At 43.7% G+C, this 22,279-nt stretch overlaps 1 protein-coding gene across 1 annotated transcript in view; it reads right to left on the bottom strand.

Annotated features, from left to right (window-relative positions):
* Positions 1-22,279, bottom strand: part of Cdk6 (cyclin dependent kinase 6) — a 190,796-nt gene that overhangs the window by 46,960 nt on the left and 121,557 nt on the right. Inside the window, exon 5 of the mRNA XM_026778322.1 lies at positions 10,243-10,352. Within this exon, the coding sequence (XP_026634123.1) occupies positions 10,243-10,352 (110 nt within the window). The remainder of the gene's footprint in view (positions 1-10,242; positions 10,353-22,279) is intronic.

Raw genomic sequence — 22,279 nt, 5'->3', positions numbered from 1 at the left:
AGATCTCAAGAAAAAAAAAAAAAAAAAGAATGTAGCTTTGGTCAACCAGACCCTGGAGAGCTTGACTGAGGACTGCCAGAGCCAGTGCCCTAAAAACCAGGCAACCATAAAAGCAGAGCTTCATGTGACGGGAGCCACAACTCAGGAGTGGTGGGCGTGCCAGGCTAGGTGCAGAGCCAGTCTCGTGTTCCTGTGAAGTCTTTCCATTGCTCTGTCAGGCTGTTCCTCTTTTCTTGCAAAACATTCAAAAGTGGAATTGTAGACTAGCAAATGACACTCTACATTTTACTTTTCTCTTTCCCCATTCTAAGAGAAGCAATTTATCCATCCAAGCTCTTTGTAGTCAGTGCAGATATAAATTTTTGGAACTCACATTTCCTGGTTTCTGAGGTGTTATTATTATATTTTAGTAATCCTCCATGTTTGGAATACTATTGCTCTTACATCTGCTTTCACCTGCAGATAACCGTCTCTTCCTCTGGAAGCCCGACCTCTTTATTTCAGGTGGTAGAGGTAAGTTCACAGTACCATGGACCTCTCAGCAGAGACAGGACCACACGCATAACAAATTCAGGCCGCCATTTGTTGTGTGTGTGTGTGTGTGTGTGTGTGTGTGTGTGTGTGTTGCAAGAATGCACACTTAAATAGGCAACAGCTCTTAATGTTTTTTTTTAGTTTTTTAATATTTATTTATTTATTTATTTATTATGTATACAATATTCTGTCTGTGTGTATGTCTGCAGGCCAGAAGAGGGCACCAGACCTCATTCCAGATGGTTGTGAGTCACCATGTGGTTGCTGGGAATTGAACTCAGGACCTTTGGAAGAGCAGGCAATGCTCTTAACCACTGAGCCATCTCTCCAGCCCCCAAAAGTCTTAATTAACATTTTGTCCATCCACCTGAAGTCCAAAGGAACAAGGAAGTGTTCGAGACTGGCTGAAGTTAAATAACGTCCATGCCTAGACTGAAAATGACCAGCATGCAGGATTATTTGTAGCTCTGTCTGAGAAACAAACCCCCAGGAGAATGCATCACAATTTTCAGGGCAAGGATTAAGAAAACTGACCTATTAAGCTGTGTATAGCAAGCACTGTAACATGGAAAGCATCACACTATAAATTTTGTTGGAGACAGGGTCTCACCGTATAGCTTCAGTAGTTGCTGGGAATTGAACTCAGGACCTTTGGAAGAGCAGGCAATGCTCTTAACCACTGAGCCATCTCTCCAGCCCAACAGCTCTTAATCTTATTAGATCTGTATGCTTAAATTTCCAAAGGAAACTGGTGCGAGGCACACAGACACACACCCTGAAACCATCATGCGCTATCAGAGAAGGCAGGGGTATGCGATCATGCTGGATAGGCTATATTTTGAATGGTCAAAATAAGAAGATGAGAGAGAAGAGAACAACTGAAGGAGCCGATGAAGAAGGCAGAGGGAAAGTGGACAGAAAGAGGAAGGCGAGGGATGAGGAAGAGGAGAAAAGGTGACGGGAGGGAGGGAAGGAAGCGCTAGGATCTGTAAGAAAATGCCCAATGATTCTCAGCCGACTGGAGTTGTTAAAATGCCACTTCTGCCGTTTGAGGGGAAGACCAGACTGGAGGCAGAAGGGATCTGGTACCCAGAGGACCCTGAGTGCCAGACAAAGAACACAGCAGCTGCCCGATGCAGCGCCCGATTGTTAGCACTACCTATCTTTTTGCCACACTTCAACATCTGCTGAAACGTTAGCACCACGTAAAGGAAACTCTGTGGGCATATCTTAACGACCTTAATATTCATCTAAGATTAGATGATTTACTTGCCTTTATTATCCCATCTAGGAAATTTGCATGAATGTTATAAAACACCCAATACATCTTGCTTTGAAGGGGCTGCCAAGGCCAGATTCAACATGGATTAGAAGTTCATTGGTGCAGCGAACATCACTTGGCACAGGTCGGAAAATTTTTGGTTTCTATCATTATGAAGCATCCTCTGTTCATCTATTAGAGAAGGTGAGGAGATTTTTGCCACCCACTAAAGGTAAAACTGGTAAAACTGACTTCCGTGCACCCAATGTTCCCTTTCTCTGCAAGTATTTTATAACTAAGAGTGGGTGCCTCCTTGCTTCAAGTGAATTATTTTTATCTAACCTCAGCCTCGAGGTTTGAGACTGAGTCTGAGCCTTTTCCTATCTAGGAGTGGCTGATGGAGGCTAGAGTCACTGTACAGTACAGATCCACAAATCAAAACTGGCGGGCTAAAAAGTAAGGGACTACCTAGGAAGGGAGGGTGATCGGAGTCCATCACACTGTCCTCCAAGCAGACACTGTAACGTTCTGGGACTGTCTCAGGACTGCCCTGGGCCGAGAAAAACCCTCTGAGAATCTGTTGGGATTCAACTACATTTTTCTTTTTAATTGGCAGAAAGGAAGATTCCTTCCGTTCCATTGCCCAACTGATTAAAAAGGAAACCCACAGTGAATGTCGCAGCTCTCTCATGCCCCACCAGGCTTTATAACGGCTTCGTAAGAAATTACCAAATTTTACGTGTTTTCAGTTGGAGTTGTTTTGGGTAGATGAGGTAACCAAAGATTCCACAGCATTCCCATTTTGTTTGATTCTTCACAATCTATATCATTATGGGGAACTTGAGGATTGAACCAAGTGCCTCACAGACATCACATGTGCTGGGCCAGGTCATCAACTGTTGAGCTACACCCCAGCTCTAAGATAATCTTTGCTAATTTTCATAAATCTCAATCAAAACAGACTTTAAGCCTTTTGAGGGTAATTTTGTTTATTTAGCAGACGTTTTAAATGTTTGTTATCTGACCCTGTAATTTTGCTTCTGCAATTCATCATACAGAAATACTTGGATAAGTGTTCTATAAAAATAAGCCCCCCATTTTTTTTTACAGCAACATTGTTTACAATAGTGCTCCAAACAAGGGAACAAACAAACTTTTCTTGTTTATCAAAGGGACATTATTGTTAACTTCTTTTTAAAATTATAGCCAAGTCGTGAACTAAATGGACAGCAAGCTTTTGATTGGCTTAGTGTGCAACCATTTCTTTGTTTACAGAAAGGTATGTCTACAGTTTTAATAGCCATATGTACACATATTTCTAAATTTATAATAAAGAAAAGATAGGGAAGTATGTTCAGGGGGTTACCCCGGAGTTGATATAAGAAAGCAAACTCCTACTTTATACTTCAGAGTCACTTGGCATTTTACAACCAAGCTGTTCTTTAAGAAACACAGCAAACTGCTATCTAGATCCACCAGCTCAACCCTTCCCTTGACAGTTCTTGTTTCTGAAAGTGGTGTATGGAGCAAGATCGCAGACAATGAGGCTTCCAAGGTGCAAGCACTGTTTAAAGAGACCACATTGGGGGACGATCTGCTGGTGTTGATAAACATCAGCTTATAAACGTGAATTGATGCCCAAGATGTGTTTCCACAGAGGCAAAGTATGATGGTGTTAACTGTGGACATTACATGCACTAAGATTTCAGAAGCCCGCTACAGTCAAAACGAGGAAAGCGAGGGACTGTAGAGATATGCAGGAAGTATCTGAGGGCTCTGAGGCACAGCAAACGCTAGAAGACATTAGGGTCTCGAGGTCGATGGCTTATCCTCAGTCACAAAGCTGGAAGGGCTGGAGCACACACTGGGAATTTTGGGCCCATGAAAGAATTCTGTGACCCCGATTTCCTATTGCACCTACGGTGTAAGATCAGTGTATTCAGGAAGAACATGGCAGAGAAAGGTTTAGTAAGACAGCTGCAGACAGGACTGTGGGGTAAGAGGCAAACTACAGTGGATTCCTCCCAAAGGAGGCAGCTCTTGGTACTTCTGCAGAAGATGGAGGAAGGCAGGTGGGTGCTAGGAACAGGAGGGCCAGGGTTTATAATATTTAAAAAAAACTTTAATATTATGTATATATCATGTGTATGCCTAGTGCCAGAAGAGGACATAGGATATCCTACGCGGGATTATGAACGGTTGGGAGTCACTATGTGAGTGTTGGGAACTGAACCCAAGTCCACAGCAAGAGCAGCAAGAGTTTTTAACCACCAAACCATCTCTCCAACTCCAAAGACAGAGGTCTCTAGGTAGGAAAATCTTGAGACACATTGTAGGGCCGAATAACGAAATCTTGACAAGGCCCATATAAAGTAGGGGCTTTTTAAAAAACGTCTTGAAGCCCAATAATCCTACATTAGTTGGGCTAAGTTTTGTGAATATGTGATTTATAGGAGTATGGATTCATCACAGACACAAGTTGGTGAGAAGCAGGTTTGAGTGTTAAAAAAGACCCATGTCAGGGTGACAGAGTTGGTGTTGGAAGGGGTGAGGCCTGAGACCCAGCGTAGGCAACCCATAGAACATGGACAAAGAAAGATGAAGATGCGTTAGAGGTGACTCTGAGGACCCCTGTGGCAGATGTGCACTCCACCAGAACAAAGGGAGAAGAGGCAGGTCTGAGAGAGGCCACTAAGGAAGAGGTACCTTCGGGAGGGTGGCAGAGAACACCGTCAGGGTTTTCATGGTGCTGGAGTCCACCTGAGGGTCATCTTCATCTACATTATAAAATGTAGCTTTATGACATGGCAGATGAAAAGAGGCTGATGAAGGGACAGAGACAGGGTAGGCAGGAATGTGCTCGTCACCATCAGGCAGCCAGGCAGGTTGCACAGAACGAGAGGGGAGACAAACAGAGGCTCAGGTGTCAAGCTGTACACCAAGCAAGTCCCTGGGTGCAGCGAGGTGTCAGAGGGACTTGGCGGCAGATACGACTAGGTGCAGAACCTCTTCTCATCACTGATGAGATTGGCTGTGGTATTCTATACGACTCAACCTTACTGGCCTCGAAGCTGGACCTTTAAAGTGAGGTGGCAGCGGAAGACCATGAAGCTACTCTGAGATTTGCACGAAACTGCAGTTGAAACCATGGGATGCAGCAGGTGACTCACAGTAAGTAACCTAAACATTACCCATCACTTTACAAACCATCAGTTTATCCATTGTTATTGTACACAGGGATGTGTGTAGAGAGACTCACATGCTTAGGTCAGAGGATGACTTTGCGGATTTGGTTTTCTGAGGATCAAATTCAGGTTTGCAAGCCAAATGCCTTTATTGATCGAGCCATCCTGCTGGTTCCTACCTATCATTATTGTTACTGGAAAGGACTAAAGGGTGAGCCAGTGGCAAAGGGGTCGCTTTATGTATGTGTATTCTTGAAAGAAGTTTGTCCATGAAGGGGAGGACAAAGTAGAAGCAAGATCGTTAACAGGATGGGGAGTTGAGAGCTGGTAGATGGAGCCTCTACTACACCAGAAGAAGGTCACAAAAGAAATGCCAAGAACACAGTTCTAGGGATTTGCCTTGACAGAAGCAAGAGAAGCAAGAGAGAAGCAGAAAGCAGATTACTCTGCTGAGAGGAAGGGAGAGAAGGCACGTCCTTGGATAGCTGCAATCATCTCAACAAACTGAGGTGACACAGAATGCACAGCCACAAGTGTGGGGTCAGTGGGGTCATGAGTACCAACAGACGGTCTGCCAAGGGAAGGGGACTAGAGGAGACCGGACACGCCTATCAGGAGCCAGCTAGTAGGCACTGAGCAAGCTTATGGGCTCGAGTTGCCCTTCTTTATGTCTGTAGGCAGAAATTTCTTTCTAATCATGGACAGTTTAGACCAGTAGGTCTCAAGCTATGGGTTGTAATCCCCTGGTAAAGCTCTATCTCCAAAAATACTCATACTACTATTCATAACAGTCATGAAGATTGCAGTCATGAAGTGGCAACGAAAAATCACCCCAGCATGAGGAACTGTGTTAAAGGTGAGTGTTAGGGAGGGGATTCTTTAAAAGAAGACCAAGGAGAGGGGTGTCAGAAAGTCCAGCCCTGCACACTTGTTTACGCATGTTGCCTCAGCCTGAGGTGACAGGTTTTCTCACCTCCTGAGGCTTGGGCATTTAGGGCAGTGAGTGAAGTACTTCATTTCCTGGATGTCACTAGGAGTGTAGTCAGAGATGGGGACCCACCAACAAAGCAAGCAATGGAAGAACTGGCAAGGCACTCAGTAATGTTTTTGACATTTTTCTCACTGGTCATGGAGTCACAGAAGACTCCCGGGCAATTACTTCACAGAGATCAGTGACAAGTCCAGAGAGGCCACCAGACGAGGGGCCATAAAACCATGAAGTCTTGTTTGTTTCCTGCTAACAGTGACTGTATTTGTTATATTCTTCTAGATGGAATTTGGCATTTTGTAGCTAAGGATCAGCTGACAACCGAGTATTTCTAAGAATCATTATCTGTTCGCCACAATCTCCATATTCAAAGAATCAGTAGCATATTTTACTCTTTTGTAATGTGCACTCTCTTTTTATGACTTTGCTTTAACCTGGAAAACCCTGTGACTTTTCAAATCATAAACTAACAGTTCTAGTCAAGACCACAAGGCAACCAACAGATAGTGGAGAGCTGAAATAATTAACTTATTTCACCACAGAGTTAAATGGCACCCCATCTCCCCTTGTCTCCCACTAACCCTCCCAAAATTTCCACTGCTGATCACATTCCCAACCGTTTCAGTGTAAAAAAACAACTCAATGTGACATTAAGATGGGTCACTTACGAAGAACCAGAGAAGGAGGATTAAGAAAAATCCAGCTCTAATCCATCTTGTAGAATGCTTCTGTGGACCAGTGCAGGTAGTTATTAAACTACTCAGATAGTGACAAATGGCATTTAACTTGCTGCTCTAAGACTTCTTTATTGAGCTTGTATTTTCTAGGTATCAATTTTAGAATAGAAAGCATGCATCTCTTGATAATGTTAATGATAATCAATCAATCTTTCCAGTGTTAAGGAGACCAGAAATTGAGGTCATTGACTGTGTGATCTGATTTTTCACATCAAAAATATCATTGCTGTTCTCTTTTAGTAATATATAAAATACTATAGAAAAAAAATACAGGCTCTGTATGTTTAGTAATGTCAGGAGCAAAAACATGACAGAGCAGAAAAATCAATGCTACAGTGTCAGGCAGGCTTTGATTGTGACCTGGCTCTGTCATGTAATAGCTGGTGCTCCTGAGCAAGTTATTCACTCTACTTGGAAAGAGTCCACATCTCTACCCTCTGGGTACTGAGCCTCGGAACGGGGCCTGGTGAGATAATGTATGTGAAGGTCCTGAGCAGAACACGGGTGTTTTAACTAATTCCCTTGGTTTATTTTCTTCTCCCCAGGTTATAAAGGATGGCAAGTTTTGCTATGCAAGAACGATTACTCCTCAAAGATATATATAAATAACTAGGTTGTGACTTTTAAACTTTCACTGAGAATTCTTCCCACAACACCCCATCCTTCCTAAGCCAGCTCTGCTTATCGATGCACCATCACCACACACCCTTCACTAGGACTTATGACGGTCATCTCTTCATCGTAGAGGAGTTGTATTACAGGGTTCTGAAACTGAGCACTCTCAGTTGCTGACATGTGAGGTCATTTTAGAGAGGGTAGACGTGGACTGCTTTCTAATGATCTTGGTATTTATATAAATTCTAATGTCTGTCAGACAAATGACCAATTTACCAAAGCTATAGCTTTATATATTCTTGTTTACGGTGAGGCTAAATAAAAAAAGTAAGCTGGTTTAGGGTAGTAAAAAAGCTAAGTAAATGGGAGTAAAACGTCCATAAGGATATAGCAAAAAACAATGGAGGTAATAAAGATAATATGATGTAGAAATTACTGCCTCTGCAACAAGTAGGAACACAAAATGGAAAGGTATCAATATTCCCTAACTTAGATGACCCTACAGTAATCAATGAGTATGCTTTCGGGATCCTGGGCTTGAGTTCTCAACAGGATGTACACAGCATCAGGAGTCCAGCAGGATCCTGCTGATGCTAGAGTACTGGGCCATGCCCAGACATCTGGGTAAAATTACACGGATAGCAATGTGAACGGAACAGAAACAAAGATCAAAGCCTACATCCATGTGCAAGGCCAACCAGCAGGGCCAACCAAGCAAGGGATCCTAGGAAGGTTAGCTGTTTGGTCTAGATCTGCTCTGCTTATCTTTAGGACCCGACCCAGTTTCTGCTACTGTTTCCTCCTTCAATCACTTATTTCTCCCTCAACCTTTATGTGTGCCGTTAGGAGAAAGGGAACTTCCCATGCCCATACTCGGAGGAACCAGTGGGTCTCCCAGTAAAGTGCAGTAGAAGATTGGCACTAGCACCAGTAAGCTTTTTCTTGAGCCTCCTTTCTCAGTCCTAATTCCGAGTTGGGAAGACTGCTGTTCTTGTCATGCTGGATTGGAATAAAGAAGGAAAATTTCCCCTAGGAAAAAGGTATTTGATGAATTAGCAATATACTGTTTCATGTATGTTCCGAATTATTCAAGAGCCCTCAAGCTAGGCTGAGAACCTAATTATCAATTCACACTAATGACTTAGGTGGAAATATGTTCAACTTGGGGTTGAACTGTTCCAAAGGTGGGTAACACTCAAGACTTAAAAATGTAGCCAATATCTTACTAGTAAATGCTCAATTCTAATATCTTAAGCTTTATCTTTTTTTTTTTAGCATCTTCAAAAACGGATTTTTAGAATAATCAGTCATGGCTAATTATGGAAAAACAACTGACCTCTCCACCCCCAAAACAGGGACCCCACTTTTACGCTTGAGGAAAATTCTAGACTCATAAATACAATTCCAGTCGGCATTTTTTAAAATAGACTCTTTAGTATTAAGTTATCCCCCGGATAGCCTGGGGCACCTGTCCTAACTCTCACCATCCTCTACTTCTGGGTCTTAATCCCATCTCTGGCTTTTAACCTAAAACGCTCCTCTCTCGTTGGGTTAAAGAATCATCTGGGCACATTTCAAAAACAGGATTCCTGGCCCAACTCAGTAATGAATCAGAGCCTCAAGGGAGTGCTGGAGACACACATTTTCAAGTACTGCCTATTTCTGGCAACACCATCATCTGATCTCGTGGTTCTTAGCCTGGTTCTTATTAGGATCAAGTGTAGGGCTTGCCCAAACACAGAGTGGTAGAACCTAGCTCCAGAATCCCAACTCCGTAGATGTAGGATGGATCCTAAGAATCCCCATTTCTAAGAAAAGCCCAAGTAATGATGAAGTGCGGCAGGGACCACCCTTCCCAAAACAACCTACTGAAGGGCGAAGACAGCCTAGCTGGTAACGTGCCCGCCTAACAGCACGGGCACCTCCAGTGCCAATATAAAAAGCCAGGCACGATAGAGGAACATGTAACCCCAGCGCTGGTGAGGGAAGAATGGGTGGGACCCGAGGCCAGACAACCTAGCTTCTTAACCAGCTAGCCCAATGAGACGGCTGCCTCAAAAAAACGGTGGACGACACCGAGGTCGACGTCTGGTCTTCATGCGCATGCAGTATACACAAGCTCTTCTTCCTCAACCGTACCAAGCCCCACTTATTAGCCTGGTTGGTTGTCACTGCAGTTTCGTTGATGGCTAGTTTTTATTTTTTCCTGCCCCTCTGTTTTAAACATTACTAGATTAGAATTTACTAGGCTTCCTTTCAAGCCACATCTTTGCTACTTCTTAGCTGCCATACATCCATAGTTCCTTCTCACATAAAGGATTAGTAAAAGGAAACACCATGGAGAAACTCTGGCTATGTCCTCAAGACGCAGCAGGCCAGCACGAGTGTGTCTTTGCCACAATCCGCTCGTCCCGTGAATGACAGTGAATTCTGCTGGGGTCTAGAAGCTTCACAAAGCTCACCACACACACTTCCTCTGGCTATAAGAAAGAGCAAGCCACAATGGCGGACCACGTCTTTCCTCAGAAAAGAAGCTACGCAGAGCTACATTCTGAACATGCTCAGTGGGAATACCCTTCAACTTCCTCACTCACCTCCTGTGAGGAAAACAAAAATAGAAAGGGATAGATCAGGGTTCGCTCTCCGAGAGAACTTTACTGTACTGTGTGCCTATTTTCTGTGACCTAAAAATCAGGTGAACTACTACTTTCACATGCGGGGTGGTCCCGGACATCCCGTAGCTCTTTCACCAGGGCTGAAAACATCTCCAGTGTGTGGTGATCACTTAGAACACAGAACACACAAAATCCTGTCTGAGCATTAGATTCCCCATAGGTGGGAACAATCGTGATCGCGCTGAGACAGAAACGCCGTGCCGCCACTTTAAAGACTGACAGTTCAAAGAAGAAATGGAGTTCTTACTTTCTGCGAAACATCTCTGCAAATATGCAGCCGACACTCCAGAGATCCACGGGCGTGGCGTAGCTGGACTGGAGCAAGACTTCTGGGGCTCGGTACCACAGTGTAACAACCTGTAACAGCGAAGGGATCTGAGCATGAATGAGGAAGCCAAGCTGTCAAATTACATGCCAATCCTGCGAGGCTCACGGACAAGATTCAAGTCATTATACATCATGGTAACAGCATGACAAAGACACAAAGGGCATAGGACGTGCTCACAGGCCAGGAAATCGCATCACCCCGCACCCTGGGCTCCCATTTCAGACTGCCTTCAATGGGACGAGGAATGGCAAATAACACAAGTTTCAGAAAGTAAGTAAAAAATACAACAAAGCCAAAACTCTTATCACAAAACTCCCCCACTTGAGACTTCAAAACAACACACGAAAAACAACAACGGCTCAATTCCTAAGTCACTGTTGTTAGAAAACGAAGAGACTCCAGTGGTTGCTGGAGGATGACCCTGAAGTGCACAGAGCATCCCAGGCCAAGTCAAAACCGGTCTTATTATAACACTGTGGGGAATCCAAACAAACTTCCCTGCTGCTCTTTCAGCAAGCAAAACCGAGGAAAACCCAAGTATGTGCACCCAGGATAAAGAAGTCACCTCAAGGATGGGAGCTGCAGTCCCAAGAGCCCATTCAACAGGAAACCATGAGAGAAGCACAGCTGCAGTGCTCAGAACACCAGGTTAAGGCTTCAGATTCGCCTGTGTATAGGGGTCCAATGCTTCTCTGCTCTGGAGAGGAAAGGCAGGCACTCGACAGATATCTAAGACGAGGGTGTCCTCTTTATTGTTAGATACTCCATCAGTATCTTTCACATACTTTAATACACATTTTACATAATTCAGATCCCCTTATCCTCATTGTTTTGTCTGGGTTACTATATAGATTGCCTGATAGACTGGCTTCATGGGCTTTGATCTTGGTGTTTGCAAGTCGCTAAAAATGTCTCCCATCAATTTCCTTCTCTCCTTGTATGTGTACCTTGTTCTCCGCACGGGATAGCGTTTACTCAGCTTTCAATGAATGTGAGTTGCTTGACCCACAGAACATGGCAGTGCTGTCTGAAGCTATCAAGTCTAGGTCATAACGAGCCTGGGCTCTTTCAAGGGTTTGCTCTTGAGACGATTCCTCTCGGGACCCAGCAGTGATTCTGTGAGAAGTTCACAGAGATGCTTTGACAATCAGTCCCTGCTAGGCTCTCAGTTGAGAACTACGTGAGCCATCCATATTGGACAACTGAGACCAGTTTGTCCCCCAGATGACTAAAGATTAGTGAGGTGAGTCCAGTCAGCTTACAAGAGTATGAGCAATAACAAAACGGTGCTGCTTTAACTCTTGGGGGTGAGTATTCAGCAACACTTACAGTTCTCTCACCTCTTCATCCCATAGGCTTTGCCTCAAATTCACCCACTTGGCTGATGGCTAATGGAGAAGACTGTATGACAGTCATAACAGACACGGCGGCACACCTGGGAGGCTGAGGCAGGGGAATCATGATGAGTTTTAAAACCAGCCTAGGCAAATAATATGACAAATAAGAAAACACAATGATGTTGGGGAGAAAACCAACTCTTGGCCCAAAGAAATAAACCAGAAGGTGACAAAGACAAAAACACCAAATTAAGCCCAGAAAGAGACGGATTTATAGGTTTTGTCATACCCACAAGGGAGTTGGTTAGGATTTAGCATCATACTGCTTAAGGGGCTTTTATTAATCAAAAAGAAAATAATACAGCTGAAAAGCAGCAAGCAAAGTCAATTTATAAGAAATACAAACTGCCAAAGATGGGGGGAGTGTGTGTGTGTGTGTGTGTGTGTGTGTGTGTGAGAGAGAGAGAGAGAGAGAGAGAGAGAGAGAGAGAGAGAGAGAGAGAGAGAAGAGGAGGGGAGGGGAGGAGAGTGGAGGGCAGGGGAGAGAAATGAGATAGCTCAAGAAAATTGTACTGGGGTGGGATGGGGATGATTTGGAGAAATTAGCAGAACAATATATTGAAAGCTTTAAACTGCAAGCGGTCACAACTCTTTGAAAAGATAGTAAGTCAACATTTATAAAATGAATAGTACACGTTCTCGATCCAGCATTCTTGAAAATATTTATATTACCAACAAACAGTCATTCCTAAGGATGTTTATGCCAGAGTAATGACTGCTAGAAGAGCATTATTTATCTTTCAAAAAAAGAATGGGATTGTTTTCATCTCGTAATCCTGCTCACACAGAAAAGATACCCACGAACAGTGCTGAGAGACTAATTCTGAGTTCTGTTGCAACAGGTTCTGGTTTTTGTGAAAATGTCATTTATATATAGGTGTGGACATAGTGTGCCTAGAAAGTGTCTGTATGGTAGGGGCATCAAGCTTGAGTGGGTGTCTGTCACAGAGCCTGGGGAGTCACACACAGACGAGAATGTGCACAGAGCTCTGAGTGGGAGGCAGTGTGGTTAGCGAGCAAGCTGTCCTTCAGAGCTCCGAACTGGGAATTCCAGATGATTGAGTAGCCTGGCCCCAAACATGAGAAGGGCTGGGATTCCGGGCAAAGGTTATCTGATGATCTGCATCCTCCTGGAAATCTCACGGAGAACTTTTACTTCCAAACACCCACGAACCAACAGGTAAAGGCAGGCTGAAATTAAACCACTAGTGGACATGATCTTGAATTTATTTTCAGACATTTAATGGTGAGGTATTTTTTTTTTTTTAGGTAAGTCTGTGAACTGTAGAAATGCGGCGGCCATTGGTGTAAAATTATTTCCTTGCGCCATGACTTGAGAGAAAGATTGCTGTTCCTTCCCAGCACGGACCATGACAGCACTCTGTCTGGCCTAAGAGCCAGACTCAACCGGAAAGAGTTCAAACTCTCCAGCCTCCCTCAAGCGAAGGTTTGCTTAGTCTCTGTACAAATTACCACCACGCAGAAGTTAGAGGAATTAGATTACGCTCACACCCTACTTGAACGTATTTATCTAAAGATGCATTTATTTGGAAGAGAAATTGAGTGCTTAAGATTAACCCTTCTACTTAATTCTCAAGCAGACTAATAGTCCCAACAGTCCCAGCATCTACATTTAAATGTAGCAAAACATCATTTTTTATAATAAGGTAGCATTTTCTAAAAAGCTATCCTCTGGTTTATGTAGTATTCTCTCTCTCTTTCTAGCATTAGCATCTTATTTTATATGACTATTCTATACTGTCTAACTCAGAATCCTTCTATTTTCATGTTAAGTTGCTATGATTTTAAAACCTGAAATTCTGCATGATTTAAAATATTTTATTGCTTATGTAAAAACAAAATGTGAAATAAAATATTTTATTGCCAACAAATCTAGTTTAAATCTTTGAGAATGAAGTTAACACATTTTTCTGTCAGCAAATACAAATTTGTTTTTCTTAGGAATTATTTTATTTCTGTCTGTGGAAAATTCTGATGGAAAACTACCCAATGTACAACCAGTTTAAGTCTGTACAAGCAGAAGGGCATTAATTACCAATTCAAAAGTTTTATAAAGAGTGAAATGTACCAATAATAATGTTTCTTGATTTTACTACATGAAATAAAGACAATTCCCAAACATACCATTAAATTTTAGTTCTCTGCAGTCAGTAGTTCTAAATTTCCTTAAAAGCCAATGTACAGTGCTGAGTCTTATTTATTTATTTATTTATTTATTTATTTATTTATACATACAGTGCTGAGTCTTAATCTGAACGCACTGTCATGGGAGGCAATGAGCTCAACGCATAAGAATCAAAGCTGAGCCGGGTGGTGGTGGCGCACGCCTTTAATCCCAGCACTCGGGAGGCAGAGGCAGGCGGATCTCTGGGAGTTCGAGACCAGCCTGCTCTACAGAGCTAGTTCCAGGACAGGCTCCAAAGCCACAGAGAAACCCTGTCTCGAAAAAAAAACCAAAAAAAAAAAAAAAAAAAAAAAGAATCAAAGCTGAGAAATCTGTGACAAAGTTGCTACCAAAGGTAACACTGCAGTTTTCCAGCAAGCAATGGTAACTACTAGCGAGTCTGGCTCGGGCCGGCTGGACCAAAGCAAACACCGTGTTTATTACAATCATTACATGTATTAACAGCCTCTAGAGGTGCTGAGTGGATTTGGCAGTGGGGCGGGGGCTGACGGGAAGTTCAAGGATGTTTGCATAAGTCAATATATCTGTTTAAAGGGCTTTGATCTCTATTCACATTTTTTTGAACCAGTTCAATAACACTGTAAGATAAAGTAGAGCCAAGGCCAGCACGTCAGAGTCCACTGCTCCCGTTCAATATTCTACTTAGTGGTCACTTCCCTTTCACCTGTGGCAATGGCAATGGGCTTCACACTGGGTGGCCACAGTTGGTAGAGAGGCCCTGGTGAAGGACAGGTTGGAGACCTTCCCTTTTGCCTTTGTCTGGATGATCTCTGCCCTGGTGGTGGTCCTGTCTATCTGCCATACGCCTTAGTTCCTTATTGGGTTTGGCCACGGGAAGTCTTGGCAAGAGTTCAGACCTGGAGCATGGTGTGCCGGTGATTTTTTTCTCACCTCTGTTTTGACACATCCATTACCAACGGGAAGAGCGTTCTTCAGCACCGTGGCTACCTGGCTGCTGTGGGGTCCACAGTTCCCATGACTTCCGACCAACTGGCCTTTGCTTGTGTGGGATCCTCTAGATCTGAAACTCTGCAGGTCTGAATTCCACAGGGCACCAAAGGCTCTCTGCCCAAGCCTTTATTTATAAGAGTTCCCAATTTTATTATTTGTGTTTAAGTATAGGTTGCCCAAGGTTTCATTCCAAAGAACAAGCCTTATACCTAGATCAAAGCAAACTTCAGTTAAGTTCGTTATGCACTCTCTCTCTAAAAAAGGCACCACGTTAGCAAGGGACATTAGGGTCACAGAGCACACGGTAAAATGGTTCGGCAGAAGAGCAACTGCAGGTAAGAGGCGTTGCAGGGTCTTATGTATGGAATACCAGGCTCAGAGTTCCTCCTGCTTTCTCCTCCTTCAATGACTGCTCTTTTAGGTGGTCATTTAGGAGGTCTCACTCTCACAAGGAGAGCGTCAAATCCATGCTGTACCAGGACTCCGCAGAGGACCACACCTACGGTGACAACTGTATCCTGGACATTACCACTTAGCCCCTCCATAAAAGCTTCAAATTCAATGTGCCTGCACTGCCTTTCATCTCGTATTTGTTCCTCTACTTTTATCCTTTCTTTTCACAAGAAAAATTACTCCCTACCACGGTGTGCCGGGCAATTTTACATCAATCTGAAGCAAGCTAGAGGCATCTGAGGAGGAAACACAACCGAGAAGATACCTCACAAGATCACGCTCTAGTCTGGCCTGTAGGACATCTTCTGAATTGGTGATGGGGGGTTGCCAACCCACTGTGGGTGGTGACAGCCCTGGGTGGGGGTCTTGGATTCTGTAAGAAATTCTGTATGGCGGAGCAAACCAGTAAGCAGCACCTCTTCATGGCTTTTGCATCAGCTCCCAGTCTCCAGGTTCCTGCCCTCACTGCTTTTGGAGATGAACTGTCATATGGAACTGTCCTCCCCAAGTTGCTTTTAGTCATTGTGTTTCACTGCAGCAACAGTAACCTAATCCCAAACTAAGACACCAGGTTCTCTGATGAATTCCACGATCAACTTATCCAGAAACTTCGAGGTTCTTCAAACGTGTATCTTGTTTCATGTCTGAACCTCACCTTGCCTAGTCTATCCCCAAACATAAGGGATCCCAGCTCTTACCACACCATATCTGTTTCACTGAATCTTTCCAGCTTAACAGACCTGAATCAGCACCTTGAGAGTAGAGAGCCAGGTAGACTGGTTCAAACCCAGCGCTATGCAGCGTAATACACACAGCAGATATAGAGTGCATGTCTGTCCTAACGAGTGCTTGAGTAGCAGAGAACAGAATGGAAGGTTTCAGTATTAGGAAGGAGAAGCCAGGAAAGTCACGGGGTGTGGAGCTGGGCTGTGTCCTCATACCCAGGCTGAGAGTCCAGCAACACTATTATTTAATCACCAGATGGCTTTTTAATAAAGTACCAGAGCCACTTTATCCTTATAAATTAAGTTCTAAAATGCCGGACAGGCTCAAGCTATTCTTCAAGCTGTATTGTTTAAATTTCATCTTGAATTTGTGAAACTTAAAACAGTCACAACTTGCTAAGTGTCTATTATGTTTCAAGCAACAAATTCATCCTCTTTGTAAAAATATGATATAGCATAGCTTTGATTTTGACAATAAACTATCACCACTTGATTGCTCTCCGCCTTCACCATAGAAAACAAGCAAATATTTGTAGGTATTCCTTCAACCTTTCCAGATAAATAGAAATGAAAATTAATCCGAACTCAGGATATGGCAGGCTGCAGAGTTCATCACCTGCTCTGGAAAGTTGTTTTAACTCTTAAGGAAATCTGCATGCTTTGGGAGACCACATAATTACGCAGGCTTCAAAGAGAATTAAAATACATGATTTATTTTGTTATGGAAACAAATGCCTCTGCCGTCAGGGCCTACTGACCCCCCCCTTGCACTGTGCTCATCTTTACACAGGCTGTATGCGAAACCACTCCTGAGTTCCAGCAGGCTCTGTGACCAGTGGGAAAGAGGAGGGAAACGCAGCGCGGTTTGCAGACAAAGCCCAGGTAACACACTCTCCAACATCCTTGAACTCCATGGTCATTGCCTTCCTTACATGGGAGTGAGCTAGAGATCCTTGACTGAAGGAGCCACCAAGTTCATTGCACAGCCTTTAATCCCAGCACTCGGGAGGCAGAGGCAGGCGGATCTCTGTGAGTTCGAGACCAGCCTGGTCTACAAGAGCTAGTTCCAGGACAGGCTCCAAAGCCACAGAGAAACCCTGTCTCGAAAAACCAAAAAAAAAAAAAAAAAAAAAACCCAAAAAACAAACAAAAAAAAACCCTGCAAATGAAAGCATAGGACAAAACAGAGAAGAACAAAGATTGCAGCACGAGGAATCAGAGACAGGCAGGGAGAGCAGACTGCAGCACAAGGAATCCCAGACAGACAGGGAGACGGAGACTGCAGCATACGAGGAATCCCAGACAGGAAGGAGAAACTGTTGAACATCAGGATGGACAAACTGTGGGACTTTATGACCTTTTCTCTGAAGCTTAGGTTGTTTTTGTTTTTTTTAAAATCTTATCTGAGGTCAAGACAGAGCTAGGGGAAGGGGGAAGGAAAGCCTATGTGACACATGGCGGACGTACAGAGTTTGGTGGCGTTGGACATTATCTTCAGTTTAAGGTTGTGGGCAAGCAGTACTGACCACTTCCAGCCACAGGTAAGAGCAGGCAGACAGAGGAAGTCCATGATAAGGAGCTGGTTGAGTGGCAGGGTCAGGACTGAAGCAGGGCTGGGGCCTCCGCTCAGGCGAATTCTTGCTGTGCAATGGCTGACTTCACAGTTCGTTCCCGTGGGGAGGTCAGATGGCTGCTGGGAACTGAGCTCGGGCCTCGCACTCGCTAAGTAAGCACTGCACCACTAAGTTCCAGTCTCAGACCTACTTTGATTTTTTTTTTTTCCCCTTGAGGCAAGATCTTGAGTATATAGCCCTGGCTAGCCTAGAACTTTCTACATAGACCAGGCTAGCCTGGAACTTGCAGTGATCCTCCTGCCCTGTCTCCAGAGTGCTGGGATCACTGGCATGCACCACCATATCTGGCTCAGACGTTTTCTTTCAGGCCTTTTGTGGAGTTATCACTTTAAAACAATGCTTTTTTAAAAATATTTCTAGAGCAATGTAAGTTTACTGACAAGCTGACAAGAAGATGTTCTCCTACGGTAATGGTGTCTGAGAGGTTCTCACTGATTGGTCACCAGTTGGGACATCAGTGCTATGGCTGGATCCTGGATAGAGGGGGGGGGGGGGAAGGACTGCTTACCCACAATGCCCTGTGCCATGCCCTGCTGGAGGCCAGAAGGCTGGAATGGTGGGCATGCTTCTGTTGGTCCTTTCCTGCATCCCTGTCCTTCCTCCCAACCTTGTTCTCTTTTTCCATTCTTCTACCTCTGCAAATAATGTTGCTAACCAGTTCCTCCAGTCAGGACCATCCTCAAACTCACCCCTCACCCATTTAAGACCTGACAACATGGGACTGTAGAAACAGGCAAAGGAAAATCCAGCTTGGGAGTCTGGCTAGCACTGCCTAATAGTTTATAATGTAATTTTTGGCCTGACCCCGCCCCCATTAACCAAATCTTTATTTAGGCTTAATGACTTTCCAGAACACAGTATATCATGGCAACACAGTATGAATTTACTATCTGATTTGAAAGCTGCTTAAAACAAACACTTATCTTCTGTGAGCACAGAGGAAGAAATGATCACCGAGGTGAAACGCACTGATAGATAATTGTAGAATACATGAATCCATACTGCTAGTGGGCTGCAACGCTTCTCTTGAACCTGTCTCAGTTTCTAGGAAGAACCACACACATACCAAGGCCCTCACACAGTATTTCTAGGTACATCCGCTCCTCGGAGAGAGACATGTGTAAACATAAAAGGCAGTGTGGCAGGTTTCTCACCTAGACGGGGAGCTGCAGCTCCTCTGTGCTTAGGGCACTGAGGTTGCTGCATGCAAACACTGCAGGGAAGGAAAAGTACCCGTTCACCACGATCGTGCTAAGCTTGGCTCTGACCTCAGTGCCAATTCAAAGAAAAGACTTTCACGTTTACAAGCATTTCAAAGAACGCTGCTCTTTCTAGAAACCCGCAGCAGGTAGAGTTTCTTTACCCTTACAGTGGGTGGTTAAAGATGTGTTTACTGTGGTGTCTAAGGAAATGTGAAGAACACAGAGGGCTGTTTATCCTCCAGGGGACGAAACATTGTCTTAAGCGGTCACCGTGGACACGTAATACACAGGGGACACTCATAAGTGGCAGAAGTAGAAGTAGGGTCCAGTGATACCCTAAGAGTCTTCTGGAACATTCTGAAAGAAGTGGCGGTTCCCTGCTCGATATTCCCACAGTAACCCTCTCAGCCCCTGCTCTGATATGTGGTGTGACCACAAGGATCTATTTCCACCTGTTACCCCACAGAACCAAATGCTCTAATGACATTGCTTACTTTCATATCCCCATGCTTACTTTCATATCCCCAATACTTAGGTTTTGCTTTCTGTTACTCCAACACACTATCTGAGGCAATCAAGTTATAAGAGAAGAGGTTTATTTGGCTCACAGTTTTGATGAGTCTAGACCATGACAGGCTGGCCCCACTCCCTTGGGTCAGAGCAGACACACGTGCAGCAGCGAATTGCTCACGTGAGGAAACGGACAAGAGCTAGAAGGGGGATGAGGTCCCACAATCATTCCCGGCACCAGGCCCCCAATAACCTCAACACCTGCCTTTGAAAGTTCCACAGCTTTCCAGTAACCCTACTCTGGGGACCAACCAGTCTTTAACACTTGGCCTCTAGAGTAGCAGTTCTCAGCCTTCCTGATGCTACAACCCTTTAACACAGTTCCTCATGTCATGGTGATCCCAACCATAAAATTATGTCCACTGCCACTTCATAATTGTAATTTCACTACTGTTATAAATGGTAATGTAGATACCTGATGTGCAGAATATCTAGTACGCAACCCCTGGGAAACCCCGAAGGGATTGAGAAGCACAGGTATCTGTGCACTAAGGCTATCTGAGATCCAAACTGTATCACTTGCTACTGTGTTTGGCCACTAAAAAGCTGCCAAATGTATGATCAAGAAAAATGCCCCCCAACCCAACAAATTCAGAATCAAATAAACAAAACCAAACAATAGCAGCAGCAGCAACAGTAAATAACAACAACAGCAACAACAACCCAGAAAAGAATAATAAAACAAACCAAGGTAGGGAAAAATAGTTCATGAGGTTATTATAAAGGTATTAAAAAAATGTTCTAGATTCACAAACACAGTAACAAAATCCATTTTATAATCTTAAAGAAATTCTTAAATGGGTTGTTGGCACACGCCTATAATCTCTGCCTCCAGGAGGCAGAGGCAGGAGGATTGCTACATATTTGACCCTAGCCTGGTCTACATAGCCATGTTATAGGTCAGCCAAGTTTTGAGACCGTGCTTCAAAATAATCAAACCAAAACATCTAAACAAAAACTTCTTGTAAAGGAAAAACTAAATTTTAGCCATTGTTGATGTCAGCTCATGAATATATGCTTGTACATCCATCTAAGGCATTAATTTACTAAATCATAATTGAGTATACACAATTATTCACATGGACAAGACATTTTCACGTAAGTTTAAACCTACGAAATCACCTCTTAGAACAAGGGAACCAGAATGTAAATCCCCACAAGACTTCCTCCTGCGCCCAGGACCCCTGTCCTCATGGATTAATTTTGCTTGCATGTCATTTGAAGGACCATGAGGTGTATGGGCACCACTGTCAGTAAACAACGGCTTTAAATGAACTGAAAATTATTAATACATATTCATTTTGTATGATTCCAAATTATCTTTTATCAGGTATATTTTCCATAGTCTTTTGCTTGCAAGTGAAACTATAAGACATATATTTGTTTTTCCTTACCCACCTTAGTGGAAAGAAAAGATACCAACAAGGGTTGGGGGAGAGGCTGGGTCTAGAGAGAGTCTAATCTGTACTTCCTCCTAGCCTATCTGAGCCTGTCTCATTAGCCCTAGGTTCTTCTAAAAGCTCTTCTACCCAGTAGCAAAGTGCTCTGATGTACCCAGAACTCTCTTTTCTTCTGGTCAGTTTTGCCAAAGCATTGTTTTTGTTACTATTTGTGAGGGAACACGTCTCAGGACTGATGTAGGTGTGTCTTCTTTTTATCTGTTGCTTTCATCGGTTAATTAATAAAAAAAAAAAAACTGCTTGGCCTGATAGGTCAGAACATAAGTGGGTGGAGTAGAGAGAACAGAAAGCTGGGAAGAAGGGAAGTGAGTCAGGCAGACGCCATGATTCCCCTTCCCGAGATGGATGCTGGCTAGACTCATGCCGGTAAGCCACGACCTCGTGGTGGCATACAGATTATTAGATATGAGTTAATCAAGATGTGAGAGTTAGGGGCTGGAGAGATGGCTCAGTGGTTAAGAGCATTGCCTGCTCTTCCAAAGGTCCTGAGTTCAATTCCCGGCAACCACATGGTGGCTCACAACCATCTGTAATGAGGTCCTCTTCTGGCCTGCAGACATACACACAGAGTATTGTATACATAATAAATAAATAAATATTAAAAAAAAGATGTGAGAGTTAGCCAATAAGAGGCTAGAACTAACGGGCCAGGCAGTGTTTAAATGAATACAGTTTCCATGTAATTATTCTGGGGCTAAGCTAGCCGTGCGGGAGTCGGGCAGGACGAAAAGCAGGCCTGCTCGCCTCATCACTACACAGGGCTATTTTCCTGATCAATATTTCTTTTTTTAAAACTTTGTAAACTTAAGTTAACATACATTTAAGTATCTTCGGTTTCCATAATGAATATATTCCATTGGTCCTTTAAAATTGTTTAATAAGTAGTACATGTTTATTTGAAAGAATTCATTTTTTTGTTTCTCTTTGCATTGAAGGCTTTTATATTATTTATATTCGGTCTCTCTCATGTAGTCGTATGAATTAGTGCTATGAATTAGATTCTATGAACAGCTTTGGCCACGCTGTTACAGCTCTGGATGGAATTAACTATTGAAATGTAAAGCCACATGATAGGTGGGCAGGAGAGAAGTTGTGAGGCACAAATTGTAAATCTGAGGCATGACAACTTACAATGCTGGTCATCAGGGCCTGGGGAGCAGGCATTACCACGAGCTCCGCCGACGTACCTTTGATCACGAGGGAACACTACCGCATGAGGGAAGAGCAGTAGACGGACTGAGGGCGAGAATTTGAGGGTGTGTGTGTGTGTGTGTGTTGTGACTGTGTGTGTGTGTGCGTGTGCATGTGTGTTGTGACTGTGTGTGTGTGTTGTGACTGTGTGTGTGTGTTGTGACTGT

This window comes from Microtus ochrogaster, unplaced genomic scaffold (assembly GCF_000317375.1).
Source record: "Microtus ochrogaster isolate Prairie Vole_2 unplaced genomic scaffold, MicOch1.0 UNK126, whole genome shotgun sequence".
Classification (NCBI taxonomy): Eukaryota; Metazoa; Chordata; class Mammalia; order Rodentia; family Cricetidae; genus Microtus; species Microtus ochrogaster.
This window is presented reverse-complemented; position numbering and strand designations above follow the sequence as displayed.